We start from the raw sequence: 22,957 nt of genomic DNA, 5'->3' as shown, positions 1-22,957 counted from the left end.
CTTACATTAATTTTGACGTGTGGAATTCATGACAGCAGTTGCAATGACAGTGTGATGCAGAAGTAGTATGTAGGTAGCAGACACAATGCGCAGGACCATCACTGAAATGTCTGCTTGTTGATGTGACATCAACATCTGGTGATGCCACAAGATCCATCACAATTCTGGCATCAATGGTGATTGGTGCAAGCTGTGCTCCATTGAGTGGCAAGGTGACAGGCAGCCTAGGCACTATGCTGGCAGTGAATGGCTGGCTCTATACAATCCGCCATTGCAGCAGGGCAGGGCAGAGTGCGACCGAATGTAACTCATGCACATACACAATCCATGTGCTGCACAAAGGGGCATCTAATGTCAATGAAAGAAGGAAAAATGCTTCACAATGAAGTCAGGCTCTAACTTGTCACACTGACTACAACAGGCAGGAGTAGCTCAGACTAAAATGATGTGCAGACCATAGCTCTCATCCAAGGATTTCCTGTGCAGCAACCATCTGCACAGGATGAATAGTATGTATACTGGATCAAACAGTGTGAACTACCCCAAGTTCTGACACAGGTTGTAGAAGTTGGCCATTAGAAAACAGTGGGTATCCAGGTGAGAAGACTATTGGAAGAGCAAAAATACTTGTTCTCTAAAAGTGACCAGTTCTCCAGTTTTATTGCTAAAAACTAATGAATACATCGCTGTCTGGTGAGGTCAGTGATGGACTGAGTGGACATGGGGACCAACAGGATAAGAAAGGTATGTTTGCTAAGGTCAACAGCTGGCTGACAAGAGAGGCAGAACTCTTTGCTCCACCATGTTCCCCACTTCTCACCCAGACTTCATGTCACCCTCTAAAGTCCCTGATTGGCGGGCTGCTTCTACTGATGATATTCTGAAAGTATTACCTCATTAGCAATGTCAAGCCAGAGTCACCTTGTCAGCAATACTGACTGTGAGAGTAAAGTTTGCCCAGCAGCTTGTGAACAGGGTATGGGTTCGTGTTGACATCTGGTTGTAATCTGGTACCAGCTGGCTCATGTCAAGCCACAGCTTACAAGAGAAACTTGGTCATCTCAAATGACAAACAAAAATTTGCTTTAAAAATCTATCTTCCATACAGTTGACCAGCACACCTTGTGCAGCTACTCCAAAAATTTTTGACTGTACCAATATGTCGAATACATGATTTTTTTATTTTTTTATTTATATTTTATTTTCATTTTTGCCACATTACTTATGGAACCCACCTTGTAATTACATCTCTCCCACTCAGTTGGTAGGACATGTGTTGAGGCATCAAGGGATCACCAATTAAGTATTGGAGGGCAGTGTGGAGGGTAAAAAACGTAGAAGGAGAAAAAGAGATGAATACACTAAGCAGGTTCAGAAGGATGTAGGTTGCAATAAGTACTGGGAGATGAAGAAGCTTGCACAGGATAGAGTAGCATGGAGAGCTGCATCAAACCAGTCTCAGGACTGAAGACCACAACAACAACACGCAGAAGATTGGTTCAGTGGCACATTTGAAAGCAGATCAAGCTATTTGACAAAGCACTTTATCAGATTTACATTTGACATGTGCCTGTCTGTTGCTCTACATCTCTCCTTTGTTGTTACAGCTGTCACAGTTAGCGATCAGTGGGCGTATGCTGGACGAGGTTGTATGTGTGAAGTTTCTGGGAATCTACGTACATAATAAAAGGAGGTGACACTAGCATATGGGTAAGTTAACCAGAAAGCTGTGTTTTGCCTGCTTTACACATACATATCTCTCTCAATACATTGATCTGCAGATAGAATTGCTAGCATACCTTCCCTCATGTCAGTTCTGTCTTACTACATAATCCTTTGGACCATATCAGCTAAAATGAAAAAGATATTTATTCTTCATAAGTAAACACTTAAGAATTAAAGGAGACCACTAAATTATTATATAGAAGTATGCAGTAAGCATAATGCATGAAGTTGATAACCAAACTTCTTGCCTCTTTAGACAGCTGTGGATTATTACACTTCATGCCATTACATATAGTCCTGAATGTGTTTTTGGTTAATAACAAGGATTCAGTAAGGGGTTTTATATTGTGGTGTAAAAAATCTATAACAAGCTGTTTGTGGATATCAGACAAAGAATTGAAAATCACTGCATATTTTAAAATAAAGTAAGTGAATATCTTATTTAGAATTTTCCACCACTTATCAGAATATATGGAATTAATAATCTAAATTCTACATAACTCCTTACTTTGACAGATAAACAGCTTATAATGTACTATATACATTTACATAAGTGCATTGTTTGAAATATTACATAAAAACTGCAGATGAGTACTATATGATGAGAAGTACTTTTATAAAAGTAGCTGTTTTTCTCCTAAAATACATATGTAATGCAGTCTAGATGTAATTGCCATAATTATAGGTTTGAGTAGATTTGTGCTAGTCAAAATTTGTTGTTAATATCCTTTACAGGAGTAGCCACCAATGGCTGCTTCTGCCTGTTAATGTGCAACTCACTCATTCCATATCCCTGAAGTCTCTTCTTCCATGACAGAATTTGCGGTACCCAGTCCGTGAATGAATGAGTGAATCTTTTGATAAGATTCTGCTGAAGTGGCCACTGAAGGCTTGAGGTATTACCCTTTTGACAGAAAAGCACTTTTCACTTAGTATCTCTCTATCTGTAGCCTATGCTTTGTTTTACACTTGTTGTACTGTAGTCACTATTCAGAAGTTTTTTTTACAGAGACTGTATGATCAAGAGTTCATCCCATCACAAATCATTCTACTAGGTAGTGCTTGGTTAACTATTAAATTGAGCCACAGTTCTTCTACATTCTTATGCTCAGGGCTAAACATTTTGAGTTCTTCCTTGAGGTATGAGATTACTGCGTCTTTATATACTTCACTGAAAACATAAATCTACATACTTGTTTTAGTTGCCCTTTTATTTTACCAACCATTGTTGCTACAGCCACCTCATGGTCAGCAATACCAGTTTCATTATGGACTTCCTCATAGAAGTTATGTTTGTTTACTGCTGTTAGATCCAATATAATCATCATGAATGGACTTGCAAACTACCTGTTTACTATTGTTTTGCAGTATGTTCTGTGATTCCCAATGCTTAAACTGTAACTACCAAAAATCGACTGAACCAGCAGCACATACTCCGATACTTTCACACAAAAGTCACCACACAAGAAAAACTTCACATTTGGATGCTGTCCTTGGTCTGGGTAAGAGTTTGCATGGCCTAAAAGTTACTTATATGAGGGTGCACAGATACCTGAACTTAAGTCACTTCAGTGTAACAATTTGTAATTCTAGAGATGTGCTGTGTTAGTACAAAGAGTTGCATTGAATTTCATTTTGAGTATCAGTTATTCAGTGCACTTTAGTGAATTGTTAGATGTTGGAAATTTGTTTAGTTTAACAAGTAAGTGCACTGTGCAACACCACAGGCACAAATTAAATGTCGCAAGCCTGTGCTGTGCTCACTTTAATTGCACTGCTATTCCAAATCACATTTCATTATTGTGCATATTATCAGCCTTTGGAAGGCCGTAATTTCTAAATAGCTTGTTTTTAGTGAAACTAACATTGAACATATTTCCAGTGTCAGCCTACATCCTTGTACTAGCAGATTGCCACGTTTGTGCTGATGCTACAAAAGTGAGAAGGAAAGTACGAGAGAATTGTTTGTAATGGATCTGAATTAAGTCATTCATTTACATAAGCCACTAGGTGTGCTGACTGAAATTTAATCTTTAACGAGAAGGCTGGCAGAATCTTTGCAGTGGGAACTCATTCACAGTCCCATTGATTCTGTGGATGAATTTCTCAACATGATTGAAAAAATAGATAGGGCTTTGTTTATAGGCCTAGGTATACTGAGAATGGTAGGAATCAGGATAGGGAACACACTCATAATGTTAATGGAAACAATGGCAACAGATGCACAGACAACAGGAATGGTTTGGGCACTGTAATGAAGACAGAAACTGGAGAAACAGACAGCAGGAAAATAGAAGAAATTATGGGGAGATGAGAAAGAACTTTGATCACAGAACAAAAGATAAGATGGAAAAGGATAGGAAAGAAAGTCGGTACCAGTTACCATGATAGGCAGTGGGGAAACTAACTGAGAACTCACTAAATATCTGCAGGGAGGCTAGTGACAATGCAATAAATAGGACCAGACAGGATTCCAATGTGCTGAACAGGGACTGTAGAAAAGAGTGTAAGGAAAGTGTTACATGTAATATGGAAACTGTCTTTGGTAATACATGGATGTGGGGAAGTCATAATGATTAGTGCAGAAGATCTAAGGGGGAAAGAGTAGGGAAATTTATTAAAATTAGTAATGACAATAAGTACAACAGTTATTTTATTGGGGAGTTATTTGACAGCCATGAAGTGGGTGAATTAGAAGATAGGAATACAATGGAAGCAATGTCATTAAATGTCACTGAGACAGAGGCAGTGCTTATGCCAGAAATGGAAACAGATGTTAATATGGAACTGAGGGGCAATGTAATTAATAAAATTAATAACAATGAAATTAATTGTAAGGAGGTAGTATGTGCTGATGTAAGAATGAATCATAAGGGGAAGTCACCGAATATTGTATGGGAGCATGTTCGGAATGAGGCATGCATTGATTATCAATGTTCGTAGCAACTATGATGTGGGTAATGATGTACACTTGTCATCATAAAAAGAACTGCTCTCAGAAGGACCTGAACAATCCACTGCAAACTGGATGGGTCTGTGGTACACCATCACCTATGCCTATGATTGCTCGTGCACAGTTAGCCATGTACCTGAGAAGTGTGTGTGGGGCTGTGGGATTGTGCCCATCGGTTGATACAATAAAGACCCATGCAGCTGTGCTGGCTGACAACAGCAGATAGCTTCACTAGAGTGTTACCTGAATATGCAGTACACCCTGGCAAGATATTTAATAGCAGGCTGTCCAGCTAGATGAGTTCAGTAGGGACTGCACTGCAGATTGCAGCAGGCTTGATTGTTCTCTCATCTTACTGCATGCCACACTGACCATATGGTCTCCACCATTGCCCATTGTTGTCAGCAGAAGATAAGGAAGGCATTTGTTCATTACATGTAGTATCTAGACGTCCAACAAGTACTACTACAAAGGAGGACCAACAGATGGTCTGTCACATGTGAACAAATGTGATAGGGGCTGCTCAGCAGGCTGTTTTGCCTCCAAAACAACATCTCATAAGTGCTAATATCAGTCACAACAAGTTACATGATGCATCGCTTACCACACACTAACAGTTACAACACCTAGCACTCACATCCATGTAGTGTCACACCTTACTTGTCAGTTGTTGGCAGTGACAGACTTGGGAGCCTGCAGACACTGCAGTGTGTCATCTTTAGTCTTGGAAGTGATAAACACTAGGACCATGTTTGGATGTGCAGTGGAGTGTGCATCATAGAGCAGTTTGTGCTGTCCTATCGCACATCCCACCGGCCTCGTGTAATGGTTTGGGATCTGAGATCTCATGGTGACCGTTGACCATTAGTGTCCCTAATGGGATCCATACAACTACACTGTAAATGGAGAAGGTAGTGCAACTGTTGGCGCTGCCATTCATGAATGGCCAAGTCCGTGCCCTACTTCAACAGGACAACACTTGTCCTCATACTGCTGTCATCTCCCAAGCATGCCTTCAAGCTATGGATACTCTGCTGTGGTGAGCCACATCCTGTGATCTCTCTCCAATCGAGAATATGTGGGATGGCATGGAGCATGTCATCAAGGCTCCATCTCCACCCATCAATTGATGGAAACTGTGCACTCAGGTGCAAGCAACATGGAATGAAGTATCACAGGACTACACATGAGACCCATAAAATTCCATGCCACAACATCTGGATACACATATTCACAACCACGAGGGCTTGACACCATACCAGCATGCACATTTTATGGCCCTATAAGGCAATAAATGATGGTCCTTCAAAGTTGAAAGCATAATCATTTCATTGTATGGCACCATCTACCTACCTGCCTCCTAATAATGATTGCAACCCACCTTGTCATTCTGGCTGCTGTCTTTTTGATTACAATCAGTGTATTTGTTAATGATTTGTGCATACAAGTGGGTGTATATGATAATACTAACTGTAGTAAAGATAAGTTGGAGAGTGAAATAGGAATGAGCTGTAATAATGGAAATGATATTAATGAGGTCTGTCCTGAAAAACAAGGTGAGACTCTTGTTTTTGTGGAGGAAAACCATGTGGTTCTGAATTGGATATTAGTAGTGAACGGAAGGGAAAGGAGAAAACAGCATTAATGATCTGGTATCTTATGGGAAATGCATAAAATGTTACTTTCTGAGGAGTCAGATTATTTGATATTTAAAGTTGTCAGTAAGCTGGAGGACTTGAGTAGAGGGAAGAATATTGAATTTTAATTATTTTAATTATTTAGTAATTTGCTTAAGGAAGATGCAGAGATTGAATTTGTGAAGGTATATAACAGTATGTGTGTAATGAATAAAGACAGCAGACAAGAAAATGAGGCTGACTTGTTAATAAAAGTGAAATTTGTAGCGCTTCTACCAAGTCTTAGATGAAATTTTCAAGAAGCTGCTGTGGAACCTGTGGAATGTTGCATTAGCTACCACTGGCTAATAAGCTTGAGGTGGCAAGATATAGGTTATAGCAACATGTACACAAAAGGATTGTGAGATGGGCTACCTGTGCTCTGCAAAACCTGTACTGTACAGTATTAATAGTCAAAGTGGGCAGGACAGTGTTACCGTACCAGTGCTACAACTATGTTATGAACTACATGACAAGGAGCCAGGCAATAGTGCAAAAAATGCAACCTGGGGCACTATACAACTATGAATTTTGAGATTGTGGCATTGGGAGTCTAGCAGTACTACCATAAATCCAAGGCTATACTAGATGACAATACAATTGGTAGCCACCAGCTGCAGCCATGGGCTGAAAACTGGGAGGGGGTAGCAGTCTCTGGTACTAAGTCCACCTGGGGTACTTCGTGCTACAGCACGGCAGATCTGCCATTGACACCAGCTGATGCCAAACTTCTGCCAGGAGGGGCAGTGGGCAGTACCCTGTGCGTGACAGTCATCCCTTACCACCACAAAAGATGTGAGCCATTTCTGGGCATTTGCATTCAACTTCACAAGGCCGATGCACCAAGAAAAGGAGCACACAGCTGCTGTCAGAGCCTTGGCCTACTGATGAGCCATCAGCTCACTTTCCAGGTCTGATGTTAGCATCATTGGGTGCCGATACAAGTAACGCCCAACTGGAGTGAGGGGGAGGGGAGGGGGCGGGGGGGGGGGGGGGGGGGCAGTCAGCCACTGACACCTGCTATGTTGGAGTGACTGCCTCTCATTAATGATGCAGAAATGTTGTAATTAAGAGCAATAAAGCATTTTCTCAACCGCCAGTCTTTCACTGGGCTCCACACAGCCTATAACTCTGAGTGGTGTCAGAAGAACTGATGTCACTGCCACTGAACAGTGGAGGGTGTGCCAATCCCAATAGTGTGACTTCTGAGCTGTAGCCAGCAGTACCCTCATTGTGGATTGAGTGAATCTGTTGTTTGTGTTTTGCGACAGACATGGGGTCAAGAATTGGGGGTCATCACAGCTTCAGAATTACCTTTCGCGAGGACAGAAAAACTGGTGGGTGTTTCTCAGTTCAGGGGTAATTTTAAGGATAATTGTGGGGATCAGTGATTAGAGTCTGTGAGGTGGACATAGTGTAATTTGCTTGGGAATTCCACCCCTTACACAAGTCTGTGGCAGTTTTTCCATTTTATGTATCATCAGTTGGCAATAGGGTGAGACAATGCGTGGTGTCCAGGTGCTTCATGATATGAGTATTTTAAAGTTGCTGATTAAGGAGCATTCTTTTGCTGTTATTATGTTTTTAAAACATGAGTAAAGGTAGTGCAATGCCAGAATCAGAGACATAAGGTGTCACTGGTCCGAAAGCTGTGCAATCATTAGTTAATGAAGTAGCATGATTAAGAGCAGAAATTATGAGCTGACAGTGAGGACTGAGGAGTTGGGATTATTAAGATCACAGAGTCTAGGATTAGATGCGGCTGTTGTGAACCTTGTTACTCATTTTCCTGTTGGGGCATCTGAGGATGTGTTATCAATTGTCTAGGGTCTCATCATCTGCTGAGAGGGTTGGTCGGATGAGCAGTCACTACAAGTAGTGAGATTGCACCTATCAGGAGAAGCAAAGTCCTTTGTACAATGCACAGAAGCACTAAACAGGACAAAAACTTTTGAACAGACAAAATAATGATTATTGTAAGGGCAAAAGAAGCAGGATAGTGCACAGTTTTTTCATGAACAGTTAAATGTTATTGCTAAAAGGTCTAATGACCCATAATTAAGAAAATTAATGTGCACACTTACGAATTAACACAGTCATGAAGCAAACAAGGAGTTGTTACAGGAAGCTGAATAAATGGCACTTGATGCATTTCTAAGGAGTTTGGCACCGGAAATGTCTAGGAGGTGTGCACTTGTGCACCTAAGGATCTCCATGCAGCTGTGAAGGTGGCAATGGATTTTGAAGAAACTGACGTTGCAACAGGGTGAGAGATAGGTGAAGTGTGTTTGTGGCTAATGTAAAATTTTTTAATTGTGGATGTATGGGGCATGTTTAGAGTCAGTGGTATGAGCCATGAAAGAACAGGAATGGTATGAACCATCAGCGGCAATATAAGAATGACAATAGGGGTGGTCAGAGAGGTAACAAGCACCCAGTAAACTCAAAAGGGAACCCAAGAAATGCCAAAAGGTGTTCTCAATAAAAACGAATTCAGAAAATACGAAGGCAGAGGTGGAATGTGCCAGTGTACAGCAGGTTGACATAGGTATAAGATTGTTGGTCACAGGTGTGCATGTGTCTGTGGCCTTGAGGGATTCAGTACATAGAAGGCAATAGGACCTACAATGTTATAACTTGTGTAAGTTGAGGGTAATGATATACGGCTGCTGGGGTTAGTAATGGTGAATTTTAAATTGGAGGCAATAAAATTAGGCAGTGTGTAGAAGCATTTGTATCGGGGTCATGCCATAACTAAACTGATCTTTGATGACATGTGGTGTGATGTAATGGGAATACATTCTAGCTAGGGGTAGCTGTCATCTATGCTGATCTGTCGCAAGGAGCATCTATTACAATCGGCTGTCCAGTTAAACCACAAGCAATGACATTAAGGCCTAATGCACATGATCATGTGCGAGTGGTACTAGGAAGGGGCTGTGGGTGAGTATGGAACCTGACTTACTATTTGGTGAGTTGTGTATAGTGGAACAGCTGGAGGGTAGTGACTTAGAGGCAGGGTGTTGCTTAGTGGGACAAAGTGTTGTATACTTACAAGAAAAGGACAGTGGCAAGGTAATAGCCATCAATTTGGATAATTCTGAAGGCGACATTTCTATCAATGTTCATGATTATGAAAGTGGAAGACTGCTGCACAGGAGGTGTGAGATATGAACAGGCACAGGATGCTGCTACGATTGTAATGAGTGAGAAGGTTAAGCATTTAAAAGAAACAGGGAGAGCATATATGGAAGAACTTTTGTCGGAGTTTCAACATTTATTTTTTTCCAAAGGGCTGCTGCCTGCGACACCTGTGACGCAACATGGGATTCCTACTGGGAATGAAGCACCAGTGTACTGCAAACTGTACAGAATACCATGCTACTGATTTTAGAATAATTTATCAGTCTGCAGCTAGTCAATGGTATACAGAATAAAGTAGTAGCGGGACCGAGGCCCGTAGCAGTCTGGTCCCTTCAATCCCACAAACCAACCAACCAACCAAAGTAGTAGCCCATAATGGACAGTAAGTGTAACTGTACTCAAAAAATCTAAGGACAATTCAAGAAAGTATCAATTTTTCTGAGACTATCACTATTTGAACAGTAAGATGCCCACAGATGCATACCACATTCCGAACATCATGGAAACAGAATTTCACATAAGAGCATATACAGTTTGAAGAACAGAGGTTGCATTCTTGTCTACGGTTGAGAGTGAGAATGTAATATTAGTATTTCTCAGTAACGTCAATATGCTGTAAGTAATATTTATTCTGTTTAGTTCAATACACGACCAGAAAATTTGTTTGTTACAGTGTTGTATTTTACAATTTGTACATTGTACTGAGTTTTCCCATATTAATGGTCTAAACATCTCTACTGATTTCAATAAAGTTTCTAGTCTGTCTTATTCTATTCTATTCTTGAGCCATGAGAAAATAAACACTGATCTGGAATATTTAGTAATTTCACACAAGAAATAAAATTAAGGAAACAACATTGTGGTCTCATGAAGAACATAAATGAATGAAGTTTTTACATCAGTTCAAACCCATTTAGAAGAGCATTCAGTTCGGTATGGAAATGGAGAATGATGGTTGTCTAACTTCCCTGGATCTGGATTTTATTGTCGGATGGAAGAATAGTGGTTCTCTGGGATATTCAGTTTATCACAGCCTTCTCATACTAACTTACATTTGCAATCATCAAGTTGTCAGCATCTGGCATGACCTGTGAGTGTACTTAAAATACTTGCATACAGAGCTTACATTGTGTCATATCCAAATAGTTTGCGTAAAGACTCCTGGGATCAGTGAAGGATGATTTGTTATTGGGGAAGGCCAAAATCTGGAAATACGGTGCAAATGTCATATGGCTTACATAGGCCACATGACATGCACCATGGAAGAACACTCCACTCACTTTATACAACCAAAGAAGGCTGCCACTGCCAAACATTCAGTTCACCACCAGGTATTTAATGGGTATGATAAAATATAAACTTTGAGCACAGCAACATAATTTTGGGGCTTCATTATTATTAAAGAATCCATGGAAATATGCTGGGTGGGAAATCTGATGAACTGTTTACGAGCTACCAGTTGGATAATGCATGGAACCCGATCATTTCTGCAATTGGTTCCCTACAGAGAAAACAGAGTGGATTGATGCCACGGAGAACAACAATCCTGAGGACAGCCGATTTCTGAAACCGCATTGCTGAGGGACCTGCTATAGGGTAGTGTAGTCATTCTGCAACCATTATCTTAATACAGGATGAGATGCAGACAGCACGCTAATAAATTGTGAGATGAGAGAAATCGTCTTCAGTCTTCGATGGTTCACCTGCAGGTTCTGGAACTATAATAGCAATGGCTGGAGGGGAGGCAACAGTTTTTCCAAGGAACACTACTGAGAAAATTTAGAGGACCGGATATTTGAGGCTGATTGCAGAAGATTCTACTGCTGCTAACATACGTTTTACTTAAAGGCCATGAAGATATGATACTAGAAATTAGGGCTCATATAAAGGCATATAGGCAGATGTTTTTCTCTAATCCTATTTTTGAGTGGAACAGGGAGGGAAAGGACTAATCATGGTAAAGGGTGTCATCTGTCGCACACTGTACTGTGACTTGTGCATTATTTATGCAGATGTAGAAGACAGCTGGCATGTGCCCAGTTGATGACTGGCAGCAAGCCCGAAACTTCTTTGAATAGATTGATATAGTTCATAAATGTACTGTATAAAATTATATCTCATGGCTACTAAAATTTCAGTGTTCAGTTATTTCATACACTATTACTTCATTATCAATACAAATCGCACATCATATGTACAAATATTGTATTAACATAATCTAAGAAACAAATAGAAATTAAGTGAAACTGACACAGAACAACATCTCAGTTGGTGGGTTGTTGAAATAGAAGTCAACACAAGCATTGTTAAAGGAACCAAGCCAAAATGAGCATTCATTTATTTACAGAGGCCATCAAAACAAACACATATCCAATATATCTCCACTGTTTTAGCCGCATCAGATTGTTTGATTTCTCTATTCTGGAGTGAGTTTCTGTTTAAAGTTGATAGCAGGCATGTAATACAAACTTGGGAATCTTCTGAATTTCAAAGGAAATTGGGTGTATACTTCCTATATTTCATCTTAATATCTGGATCGTGTAAAGAAAATTATATTCTTAATCACATTTGTCTTTCCACTGATCTTAATTTTATCACTACAGGGTACACTACATGTGAATATCAAAAATTCATTTCTAAATAAACTCTATGTGCAAGCAGGTTAAAAAGAACACCACTGATTAACTAGACATAAGTATAACAACAGTACAAAACGTTATTAGTTATTGCCTGGGCAAAGTTTATTATAACTGCTTCTAGTCCTTAATACATTGCTAAATGAATTCCAGAACTCTGAACATTTTTTCTCCTTAACTGAGACCTAAATGGAAACAAATACAAATGAACAACGTTTCTATGGGTATACTAATTCATCAACAATACATCTCATGAAACAGTAGATACCGTACACTTAATACTGCGTCCAAATTCATAAAATCTGTGATATATGCTTATGAGTGTATGTACAATAAAACTTGCTATCTCATTGCGTGCAAACTTTAGATTCTTGTTTTTTTTCTGTGGAGGGACAATTCAATCATTTCGACGTAATCTACCTCAATAAACAGAAGTAAACTTCTGAAACTTCAAACTGCGTTAAGTTCTGTAAGACAAAAGGACTGCCCTTTTATTGTTTCAATGAATACGCTATGCAGTAGCTAACATTGCCGTTAAAGGAGTAACAATAGCAATTAGCTGAACTCCGGACTGACTAGTTCATTTTCTGCTTTTCATGTCAGTATTTCGTGATGGCTACGTGTCATACCTAAAATCTGCAGAGATTTGCGTAATTATAAGACGTGATCACAGGATAGATACGGAGAGGAGTAGAGGACTGAACGAAGAAAAGTACATTTGATCGGAAGTCACGGAATACAAAATTTAACATAGCTTGCGTCTACTTGTTGGCAAAGTTTATCACAAATTCGCTTAATCGTCTGAAAACAGATCGAAACCTACAATATACGCCGCGAAAAGACAAGCTCCAGGCCCTTTTTATAGAGCTTACTTTAGCTAACTTGGCCTCTGTCACAGCACTTTTTCTTTCTGGCTTACACAGTCATTAGGCTGCTCGATGATTTTAACTTGCTTTTTCCTGTCAAACTAAACCTATTGCATCGTCGAAGCATATTACGAACGCAAGCGTCTGTCATAGATTAAGTTAGGGACATTTTATACTGTACTCCGTTATGTTGGCAATGTGTGCGTGTGTTTGGTTAAAATGGCAGTCTGACAGAAATTTGTTAGTTTCTTTCAAATTCTCTTGTTTAAATGTCAATTACCTTTTTCTGTTGTGCGTTGTTACTAGCAGTTTATAAATATTCGCGGATTATGTCAAATTAATGGTAAGTGTCTGAAGCTCCAGGTGAAAGATATCTCTGAAGTGTAATCTGTATTCGCGTAAACATCCCAGCCGAAACTTTTTAGTTCTATTATTGATCAGCGAGATTTTGCATCCGGGATTAAAATTTTAGATTTCGCTAATAAAGTCTTGCGCTTTACTCCATTACAGGCACCACATACCTATGGGATGGGCAACCCACCCATCACCTATGCACTTTGATTCTTTGAAAATTGTTCCTGAACATTTAGTGGAAAGAATCAAGCTGGAAGATACAATATTTCGCGATTCGTCGCAGAATGCTCCAGGCAGTCCAATGTATTCAGCAGCAGCACTTAACGCTGTGTCCTTCAACTCCTGGGGCATTACAAATCAGTGCAGTGTGAATGGAATTGCTACAGCTACTACCAATGGTGTATCCACCAAAGTACAAACGACTAATGAATCGAATGAACTTGCGGATAATGCATTAAATAGACATGGTAATAGAGCACCTAGTACCTCTAACAGAAATATGAATAATAGTTTTATGTCCACAACTATGTTTTTAATGAATGAGTGCCTCCAACAAAACAGCACACACCAGTCACATTTAAATGCAAAGAAACACGATATATTTAATATAGCGTGTGAAAAAGGGTGTAATTGTGACAGCACAAATTCTTTATTTCGTGCAGGTAATAGCCTGATGTTTGGTGCTGACAAGCATGTTGGGGCCAAGCACTTCATGACACCATGTGGTCCTCTTCAGCTAACAGCCCAAGAGTGTGGTGAATTCCTTCTGAAGAAAGCATCAGTTACTTCCAACTTACTAGGACCAGATACTGCTAACATAGGACAACAACCAGTCAGTGCAGGTAACACCAATGCCACCGGTGTTACACATATAAAAGGCAGACCATTGGAGGGAGAAGCAACTGATGACACACAGTCATCAAACAATAGCAACGGCAAATTAACCATAACTACTGGCCATAACTTAAGTGGTGGCCATAGATATAGGTTGGATAAAGAACGACCGTTCTCATGTCCAGAATGTGGTAAATCATTTCTTCTCAAGCATCACCTTGTCACACATGCTAGGGTTCACACTGGTGAACGCCCACATGTATGCCCTGAATGTGGAAAAAGTTTTGCCCATAAACACTGTCTCAGCACACATCTACTACTACACAGCAGTGAACGTCCATATAAATGTTTGGAATGTAAAAAGTCATTTACATTAAAGCACCATCTAGTTACACATGCTCGTGTGCACAGCAGGGACCGGCCATTCATATGCCAGGAATGTGGAAGAACATTTCCACAGAAAAGACATCTTGTAACACACTCAAAGTTTCATTCTGGAGAACGGCCGTTTGTTTGTGATGAATGTGGTGAATCATTTTCTCAGAAGGATCATCTTGTGATTCATTCCCGGTTCCATGGTGGTTTGCATCCTTATGTGTGTCCAGACTGTGGCAGTACATTCACACGCAAGTTTGAATTGGTGAATCATGGACGGCTTCATGGGAGAGTTCCTCACTCTTGTGAAGTCTGTGGGAAGGAATTCTTGCAGAAAAGAACACTTCTAGCACACACAAGGTTGCATACTGGAGATGACAGACCCTTTGTTTGCCAGCATTGTGGGGAGGCATTTTCACGTAAACCAGAGCTTGTTGAGCATTCCAAAATTCACACGGGAGACAAACCATTTGTGTGTAGGTAAGTATCACCATACAAAATTGAATACTTAAATATTCTATTGATCTGAATTTCCTAAGTCTTAAGAAATGTGAAACAGAATTCAGTCTTAGTAATGCAGCACTGAGTTTACTGGACTTGTGTGTGTGTGTGTGTTTTTTTTTTATGTCATTCTCTTCCTGTGTTACACACAACGCAACAGCATAAAATTTATTCCCCAGCTATTTACCAAAAATTAACTTTTGTCAACGTAGTTTCCTTTTTAACAGGGGAAAAGGAACGGAGAGAAACTGAAAGCACCATTGGTTTTAAGGCTTTTGAATTCCTTTAAAATGACTTCATATCTTAAAATGTCTATTTCACATGTTAAAAGTATGTTTTAGTGGCAGTGTGGATCAACTTAGAAGAAGGGAAAGCTGGCTAGTGTGTGACAGTGTGCCTCTGCCCCCTACCTAAAATCGTGGTTATAGATATTGAGAACAGTATAACCTGTGGTCTAGGATTGATAGGCAGCTGTTTATTTGGGTGTGCGGTGGCAAAGCCTATGAATGTGGAAATGAAACAAAGATCAGGGGAACAGATTGACCTGTACCATAACTTGTTGTATATGTTCACATCAGTTTTATGCACTTTCTTACAAAAAACTTAAAGTGCAAGATAAGTTCAGAAGATCAATATTAGATAAAGAACAAGTCTTTTAATGTGTATTATGTACATATATTGTACATAAACTATGGAAAATATAAGGTCATCCATTAGGCCCTAAACAATTTTTTTCTGGAAAGGTACCAGTATGTACATTTTGCCTTACACAGTGTAATTAAAAGTGATAGTAACTAGCTTATTGCTTCATGGCGATAAGATGTTAACAGTAAGACATGCCAATAACTTACATTCAGATCAAAACAGAAAAAAATGTGTATAACATAAGTGTACTGATGTCTTGGTCACTGTTTGAAGTAACCCAGTGGGAAAAACATAAGGGAAAAGATGTATAATACATAAACAGAGTTAATGAACAATTTAATTCTTTGTTAAACACATTACTCGAGTGCATTAATGAACAATTTAATTCTTTGTTAAACATGTTCCTTGAGCAATTTGAGTCCTGGGTTTTCATTGTAACAAATATGGATAAAATTAAACAAGCAGTGTTGAGGGATGGCTAACATAAGATTTAGGTATGTTACACCAATAAGAGAAATCTTTACCTAATTCTACAGGCAAGGAGTAAGAAAGTCTTAAAACTAACTCACAATGACTATTGGGAAATCCTCCTGTCCGATAGAAACAGCAAAACATGCGTAGCGTATTATGCATAAAACACTCGAAGAACAAAGTAAATAATAATTTTATAGTATTTGTTTAGTTTCATTTATTTATTTGTCTTATAATAATTATGCACAAAAGTGTAGGACATGACAGACACGTTACAGAAATATTTACACATACACATACACTTGCAAGGAAAGAAGTTCATGCCAGGAAAGAAGTTAAGCTCGGATTGGATAAAAATTGGGCTTTTCGAGCAGAAGCATCAACGCATTTGCTTTAACTGATACTGGCAGATGATGGAAAACCTAAACCTTTCATTCTTAAAACTTCACTATTATTCCTATGTGGGTCTCACATCATCAAGTAAAAGTGCATTTATGGACCAATGTGAGTGAGATGTAGGTAGCCAATGAAATTCTCGAGTGTAATTTTCTATGGTATTAAAATGAATTGCTGGTATTTAGTTGTATAAGGTTAAATTTTAATCACATCATTGAATTTTTTGGCTATATCAGAAAGAAGACATTGAAGTACATTGCTGAAGTGATGAATGTATGTTTTAGGTTATGCTAAATATTAGTTCATTATGGAGAGCTTATTTTCATGTTGAGATTTGTTGTCTTCGCCAGCTGACAATCAAATTCACATATTCCATCCTAATTGAGACTTCGGGGTAAGCTACAGATTGGTAAGTCACCACAACCAGGTTTTTGCTTTCACATTCATTGGCTTCGTCAACTCATGAATAACCAAGGTGTCAGACTACGTTACAGGTTAGTCTATTAGCACATCTTGGTTTTTCCAGTCGCCAAAGAAATATGAAAATCATTATACAAGCTTGAAATTCGTAATAAATACATCAATAAAAGTTGTTCTGGCATTCTCCGTATTGAAAACAAATGTAATCAATTTGTATCTTATGCTGAAAGAAATCGTGAGTATCAGCGATTTTTGTCGGCTACTTTATACTATTATAATATCTAGTTGGACCAATGTCCATGAATTGCCATTATCTGCACACAATGCAAGAGCTGCCAATTCTGCAAATGTGCTTTAGCCCATCACTGAATTCCTGTACCTGAAAGGAAAGAGAAAACTATACACACTAAGGGGGGGGGGGGGGGGGGGGGAGAGAAAGCTTTCTTCTGTAAATGCATACTGTCTGTGTGAAAACACACCCATATAGTGAGTGCAGCTATGAGCCAAAATATTTGTTTAAATTGTAAAAAATGATTATCAAATAGAAATGTTTGTAATTCTGCTGTAATTTCCCTTCCTCTACTGGGCTTGTGGTTTATGCTGGCAGTGAATTATGGAGAAGGATTCCATTGTAGCTCACATATCTTCGAATTTCAGTTTTTTTCCTACTCATTTTTCATGGAGGGTCCTACAACAGTTCCATGTATTGCAAATATGATAGTCACAGTAAATTTGAAAATCTCCAGATTGGCACCAAATATTCGATGCCCACTTTCATTTGTAGAGGCAAGGTCATGTAAGTAGTCTACATAAAACTTTTTTTAACAAGGGTTTGCATTAAGTGACTTTGCACTGAAGCATGAGTATATGCACTTCAAGAACTTAATCAGCAATATTATACTGTTCATTGTTACAATTCTCCAGTCATGAATGCGAAGATTGAGTCAATCCTACCAATTAGAAATACATGTACAATGAAATGGGAATTCATTAATAAAACAGAGAAAAGTTTTGTATGCCATTTATGTAAATGAGGAATACCATGGAATCTAGTAAGATCCGTTTTGGTACCCCTATTTTCTTTTCCTTCAGGTCTGATGTGAATTTGATCTTATGAGAAAATTTGTGTTCCAAACACATTATTCTGTTTTGTATATGTAATTTAAACTACACATTTTGCTTATTTCCTAATTTTTCCAGTTTGTCTGAGATAAATTTATTACTAAAGCATATAAAAGATCTAGATTGACTTCTAGCACTATAAAATAAAAAAAGGTACATTGAAAATGCTAATTCCTCTGGTAGTAATAATATTTGTAGTGTAGTATTATATTTTAATTAAAATAAGCTTGATGGTAGGAGCAGGATACTGCCCAATCTTAGTTCTCTTTTGACTGCCATGTATTCAGTGTTGCCTGCCTTATAGCTACATGCAGAGCCTTGTCTAAAGTGGCTGTCCAGTGGCAACTCTGCACCCCACCAGTGCAATCAGTGTCACAGTTATTTTATTTCAGATATAAAATGCTTCACTGATTTGATAAGACCTTGACTGAGCTATCTTTTGTATCAGCTCATGAGTGAAGAGATGTCTTCTGATAGAGTATATGTAATAAGTAATGTAACAATTTTTTTTTCTTGGCCACTTTTGGTTGAAAAAATGCAGAATTCTTGGTGCGACATCACAGAATACGCTTGCTTCAGGCCCTATAGCTTCATGTTGTTCTCATAGTTGGCACTGCTATACATAGCCTTCAAAATTGTGTCTGTAATGGAGATGCATTCCAACCAGAGAAGTGCCATTGAGTTTCTTTTGGCAGAAAACCGGAGCCTCTAAGTGCTAGGAGAATGTCTGGGGAGACGTGGCAGTGAACAAAAGTATAGTGAGTCATTGGGCAAGGCATCTGTCATCCTCGCATCAAGGTCAAACGAACCTGTCTGGTCTCCCACATGTCAGCTGGCTACACACTGCTGTGAGACGTGCAGTGTTGGAAACCCTGGACACTTTCATTTGAGGTGGTCAACAGATCGCAAAAAAACTCCTTGATGAACAACTGGACATCTCTGTTGGTAGTGCTGACACACTTGTCCACCAGTTGGGGTCCTCAAAGGTGTGAGCTCACTAGGTTCATTACAGCCTAACAGAAGTTCTCACACCTTTTGACTTCCATATGCTTGGCCCAATGAAGGATGCAATCCAGGGGAACAGTACATGGATGACAGGGAGGTTAATGGTGCAGCAAGGCATTGGCTCCAACATCAACCAGTAGAGTGGTACAATGTGGGCACACAGACCCACTCGGTAAGGTAGTGTGAGGCTGCCACATTGAATGGAGTATGTTGAAAAATAGGGTTTTGTAGCCAAAACAGTGGGGGTTAATATGGTGTATTTGAAACCTGAATAAAACCAACCTGATTTAAGAAAAGAAGTGTTATTTTACTTATGGTATGCCTCTCATAGCTTACTAATAGTGACTTCCATCTATAAAAAGGGGCAGACAAACCATCTCTTACTACAGACCCATTTCTCCCCAAGCAGCCTGCTCTAAACTTTTGGAATACATGTCCTGCAGTGGAATACTGACTCGTTTTGTACAGCGTAACTAGCTGCTTGCCTCTTAATATGTCACAAAGAATTCTTAGAGACATCCACATTAGTGGTAGGCAATGTAAACCTCATAATTCCATTTGTTAAATTTTACAGGTGAAGCAAAAATGGTTTCTTAAAAATAACATAAAGTGATACAGAAAGTTGCTACGTGTGTAACTGTATAGTTGAAGCCTAGTTATGGACAGAAAAGAGAAACCCATGCACATACAGATCTCTAATTATAGAGTTACTGGTTACTGGAATTACAAGTTTTCACAGACAGATAGAGTTACGAGGTTTTCATTGCCCACTATTGATCATGAAACTAGAAATGAATTACTGGAAGAGCTAAACAACAAGAACTATTCTCATGGTACCTCATGTGACTTGCCAAGGCATTTGATTTTGTAGGAAACTAAAATTTTGTGGCTTTAATGTAGCCCTCTTGCATGCATAGGGTCTTATATTCATAACAGGAAGGGAAGTGTTAATTAACAAATAGCGGAGAAGTACTAAAGCTAAACTCAGAATGGGGGAATGATAAGTATGTAGTCAGATATTCAGGCCACTCTTGTTCCTTAACTATAAGAGAGACATTCCAGTGACTTTAAAGAACTGTTGAGAAACTGTGCTAATGAAGGACCAGATAAAGCCCAAATGGTACCTAAACATCACTGCAAATGGTTTACAGGAACAGTTATATAATTAATTACACAAAGACTCATATTATGCAACTTAAAACAAACTGAATTTACCTGCCAGTTCCAGAAATAGGCATTAATGATCATACATAAAATGAAATACTGTGTGTGTGTTCCCTGGGTTTTAGCCAGATAATGAACAAAACTTGAGTCAAAACATCGAAAAAAGTAATCAAGAATATGATTTTGACTTGCTAAGCACTTAGAAATAACCCTCATTATGTTGACCTAAAGACTAGAATATTAGCTTATTTTGTGTACTTCCACTCCCTTTTGGTCAGTAGAAATATCCCTCATTGTGTAGGCCTAAACACTAGGGTATTAGTTTATTTTGCTTACTTCCATTCTCTTTGGTTTGTGGAATTATCTTCTGGGACCAGGGAGCTCAAGGAAATAAAATATTTACTCAGCCAAAGTATATAATAAAAATAATTTCCAAAATCAATAAATTATTTCTTACAATACTGAGACATGTCTACGCATGTTTCCATTCAGTCACCAGATCATACCTGTACCAGCTGTGTGTCAAAGGGTTGACTTTGTGAACCAGATTGTCATAATGATTGATAATGAAGGCTTTGATGTTGACTGAATCTTGTTCACAGGTGACGCACATTTCCACTTTAGTGGATTCATGAATAAATAAAACTGAAGGTTTTCGGGGTTCTAAAAATCCTCGTTTGTTGGAACCAAAATCATTGCAGTCTCTCAAAGTTACCATATGGCTGCTGTATGCAACAGTGACATTAGTGCTTCTTTCTATGCAAGAATTGCTGACTAGTGAAAGTTACATTATACTTGGAACAATTTTCCATCACACAGCAAGTGTTGGATGTTTGACCAGGCATCAAGTGCCTCATTCAAGATGGGGCCAACCCACACCATACTGAACAGATGTTCCAGTTTCTTGATTTCTACTAGGGGAATAATCATTGGAGCTGAATTATCCCAAACTTACCGGCACAAAGATGATTGGCCTCCATGCTCACTCAGCCTTTACTCTTTATGACTTCTTTTTGTACACTGGACTCGCATTCGGAAGGACGAGAGTTCAATCCCTTTTCCAGCCATCCTGATTTAGGTTTTCCATGTTTTCCCTAAATTGTTTCAGGCAAATGCCTCGATGGTTCCTTTGAAAGGGCACGGCCGATTTCCTTCCCAATCCTTTGCTTGCGCTCCGTCTCTAATGACCTCGTTGTCGACGGGATGTTAAACACTAACCACCACCACTTCTTTTTGTATGGCACCAGAACTATCCCATCACTCAGAACGAGCTTGAATCATCTATCTGTGTGACAACTGACTCTATTTCCATTGAGACAGTACGAGATGTGATGGCAAATTACACTCTTCATTTGTTCCATCTGTCTACTGCAAGTGGTAGACCTTTTGATAAGATTGTGATGTGATTGCGGAGACTGTTTGCAGAGGTCAATAAACATACCATGTGGTGTATTGTATCGATCTGTGTTTCCATGTTATTTAATTTTATTGAAGACACATACCTTAAGTTATTCTTAGAAGCCACAGGAAAACTATATTTTAATGGAGATTTGAGCCCTGCTCCTTTTGGATGCAGTTTAATGTCATGGAAAGGAAACAAGAGAAAAAAAAAAATGCCTTAGGAAAAAAAAATCAAGGGAGAAGAAATAAAAACCTTTAAGTTTGCAGATGACAGCAAAGGGCTTGGAAGAATAGTTGAATGAAATGGACAGTGTCTTGAAAGGAGTATATAAGATAAACATCAACAAAAGCAAAACGAGGATAATGGAATGCAATTGAATTAAATCAGCTGATGCTGAGGGAGTTCGATTAGGAAATCAGACACTTAAAGTAGTAGATGAGTTTTACTATTTGGGTATCAAAATAACTGATGATGGCTGAAGTAGGGAGGATATAAAATGTAGACTGGCAATGGCAAGGAAACCAGTTCTGCAGAAGGGAAATTTGTTAACATCAAGTTTAGATTCAAATGTCAGGAAGCCCTTTCTGAAAGTATTTGTTTGGAATGTAGCCATTTGTGGAAGTGAAACGTGGACGATAAACAGTGTAGACAAGAAGAGAATAGAAGCTTCAAAATGTGATGCTACAGAAGAATACTGAAGATTAGATGGGTGGATCACATAACTAATGAAGAGATACTGAATAGAATTGAGGAGAAGAGGAATTTGTGGCACAACTTGACTAGAAGAAGGGATAAGTTGGTAGGACACATTCTGAGGCATCAAGGAATCACCAGTTTAGTATTGGAGGGAAGTGTGGAGGATAAAAATCATGGAGGGAGACCAAGAGATGAATACACTAAACAGATTCAGAATGATGTAGGTTGCAATAGTTACTCAGAGATGAAGAGGCTTGCACAGGATAGAATAGCATGAAGAACTGCATCAAACCAGTCTTTGGACAGAAGACCACAACAGCTACAACAACAACAGCAGCAGACCAAATGGAAATTATTTTTTATATGTCATATTTTGGTCATACACTATCTGATCAAAAGTATCTGGATACCCTTATATAATGCAGAATTGGCCACCAGATGTCACAAGAGGTGAACATACCTGTATAAAGGGAGGTGGGAGTGTTGTATAAAGGGAGATGGGAGTGTTATGTTGTCAGTAGAGGAGCAGATACAGCAGAATGGGTCAGTCAGGATAGCTCATAGACAGCAAA

The 22,957-nt window shown here is 39.0% G+C and overlaps 1 protein-coding gene and 1 long non-coding RNA gene across 3 annotated transcripts in view; one reads left to right on the top strand and one right to left on the bottom strand.

The window, feature by feature from the left end:
• The window catches only part of LOC126336768 (uncharacterized), a 33,710-nt gene extending 20,621 nt beyond the window's left edge, over window positions 1-13,089 (bottom strand). Inside the window, exon 1 of the long non-coding RNA XR_007564992.1 lies at window positions 13,007-13,089. This is a non-coding gene — a long non-coding RNA (uncharacterized LOC126336768). The remainder of the gene's footprint in view (window positions 1-13,006) is intronic.
• Window positions 13,090-13,195: 106 nt separating this feature from the next.
• The window catches only part of LOC126336754 (zinc finger protein 260-like), a 35,404-nt gene continuing 25,642 nt past the window's right edge, over window positions 13,196-22,957 (top strand). Inside the window, exons 1-3 of one of the 2 annotated variants that reach the window (XM_050000770.1) lie at window positions 13,196-13,343; window positions 13,511-13,821; window positions 14,017-15,043. In XM_050000770.1, the coding sequence (XP_049856727.1) occupies window positions 13,524-13,821; window positions 14,017-15,043 (1,325 nt within the window). In that variant the 5' untranslated portion in view covers window positions 13,196-13,343; window positions 13,511-13,523. Of the gene's footprint in view, window positions 13,344-13,510; window positions 15,044-22,957 lie in introns of both variants that reach the window. The other variant, XM_050000760.1, reaches the window with a different exon arrangement.

Source organism: Schistocerca gregaria, chromosome 1 (assembly GCF_023897955.1).
Source record: "Schistocerca gregaria isolate iqSchGreg1 chromosome 1, iqSchGreg1.2, whole genome shotgun sequence".
Classification (NCBI taxonomy): Eukaryota; Metazoa; Arthropoda; class Insecta; order Orthoptera; family Acrididae; genus Schistocerca; species Schistocerca gregaria.
This window is presented reverse-complemented; position numbering and strand designations above follow the sequence as displayed.